The sequence below is a fragment of the Buceros rhinoceros genome, unplaced genomic scaffold, assembly GCF_000710305.1.
Source record: "Buceros rhinoceros silvestris isolate BGI_N320 unplaced genomic scaffold, ASM71030v1 scaffold10443, whole genome shotgun sequence".
NCBI classification, from domain to species: domain Eukaryota; kingdom Metazoa; phylum Chordata; class Aves; order Bucerotiformes; family Bucerotidae; genus Buceros; species Buceros rhinoceros.
Window position 1 is genome coordinate 5,519 of NW_010405402.1, and position 1,850 is coordinate 7,368.

Consider the following 1,850-nt stretch of genomic DNA (forward strand, 5'->3'; position numbering starts at 1 on the left):
GCAGGAAGAATATGTCTGTCCCTCTTCAGAGGATATGTGCTGGACACACAGGCTGCAAAACAACGTGCAGCTGGTGTTTGCTGTTGGAGGAGATCCTCAATCTCTTGGTGCTTCCTTTGCTAATGAATACTGAAGTGCACCTTCTGCAGGCTGTAGCTGGATGCTGTGTACATCTTTTGATTGAACTGGGACTGTGCTTTTTGCCAGGGCTTACAGATCTCCCTAGTGGTTCCTTTTCAACAGAGAATAAACAGTGTTTTATTTGAAGCCTGCATAACCTTTACCATGGCTCATTCCTCCTCCTTCCTCCTCCAGGAAAAGGGTGTTGTGAGTAGACCAGAGCCTGAGCATCCCCTGGGTGATCCCCAGGAGAAATTTCCAAGGGAAATTTCTGTCCCCAGAGACTCAACATCTTCAACAAGTCTCAGGAAAGACCTCGCTGTGGCTTAGCTTCTGAGATCTGCATTAATGCTCCTGTTTATCAGAAAGCAAGAATGAGTTGTGCATGAAGTTTTGGAGCCAAGAAACATCAGCCTTTTTAGTGGAGTGTAGCTTTGGGAGAGAAAAGCCTTATTATGAATAATGTAGGCTATGGAGGCATCAAGCTCTCAGAGGGCTCTACTGGCTTTTCCTTCAAAGCGGGTGGTTGGATTTTCATGAAGTGCTTTTGTGGGGGGTACAGCTACATATGGGATTGCTGGATGTGGGATGTCTGGTGATGATAACACATTTGTGAGTCCAGCCTCTTTATGATGGCTTTAGGTAATCTGGAAGCAAATGCGTGTAACAGAGGCAGAGGTTATTTCTGTCCAATAAGCCAGAGACAGGCTCACTTTTTCCTCCCCCTTCCTCAGAAGAGATGATTAGGTATGGTGCAGGTGCGATTTCGTAGGAGTTTCATAGTCTCACTTACAGCATCTATTAAGCTTATTGCAGAAATGCATCTTTTAAACATGAGTTACCCCTGTATGGTCTGATGGAAGAGAGGAGGCTTTTGTAAGCATGCAGGTAGGTAGTGCTGTGTCTCTGCTCCCACTGAAATGAGCACTTGAGGTGGTATTTTGAAGCTGGTACTGAAGCACACAGGAGCTGACTGACTCGTGTGAAGTGGGATCTTGTTTCTTTGTGCCTTTTCTTTTTTGTGTGTTTGGAACGAAGCCTTTAACACTGATGTCCTTCTGATCTTCCTTTTTTGTGCTTTTAATGCCGTTGATGTGACTGCTGCACAGCCTTTGAGCAGCCTCTTACCTTCTTATTTAACCCCCAGTAAAGAGGTGAGGGGTGTGGGCTGTGGGGGATGTTCCCATGGGTAAATTGTAAATTGTTGTAATATCTCTTCACTTCATTGTGCAGAAGCAATTTTGCTTCTTGATTTTACTTCTTTAAGTTACCATGCGCTAGACTGTAGGACATCCACACTACAGGTTTGCTGATACATATGGCAAGTCAGCACTGTTGGCCAACCCCCTGCATTTAGAAATGGAAAAGGCTGTATGAGAAGTGTCTTTGGATGCTCTCTTGTTTTGCAGATTCTGTAGCAAATGCTTCAGGTCCTTTACTAGTTGAAATAGCAAAGACTCCGGGGTCTACACTAGGAATTACACTGACAACAACCATGCACCGGAACAAGCAGGTCATTGTCATCGACAAGATCAAGCCAGCCAGTGTGGTGGACAGGTACAGATCTGACTAGGCTGCTCCTAGCTCTGCTTTTCATTTCTCCAGTATATTTTTGTCCCTTTGTTAATCATATGCCATTCTTACCTCCCTTATCTTGAAATGGCCACGTCCACATGTTCTTAGCCCTAAGTGTGCTAAAAATACCTGACCCAACACCAGTGGACTGTCCT

General features: G+C 44.9%; 1 protein-coding gene across 1 annotated transcript in view; it reads left to right on the forward strand.

The window, feature by feature from the left end:
• GRIP2 (glutamate receptor interacting protein 2) overlaps window positions 1-1,850 on the forward strand; it is a gene marked incomplete at its 5' end in the record, with an annotated part of 50,851 nt that overhangs the window by 5,426 nt on the left and 43,575 nt on the right. Inside the window, one exon of the mRNA XM_010133712.1 lies at window positions 1,530-1,677. Within this exon, the coding sequence (XP_010132014.1) occupies window positions 1,530-1,677 (148 nt within the window). The remainder of the gene's footprint in view (window positions 1-1,529; window positions 1,678-1,850) is intronic.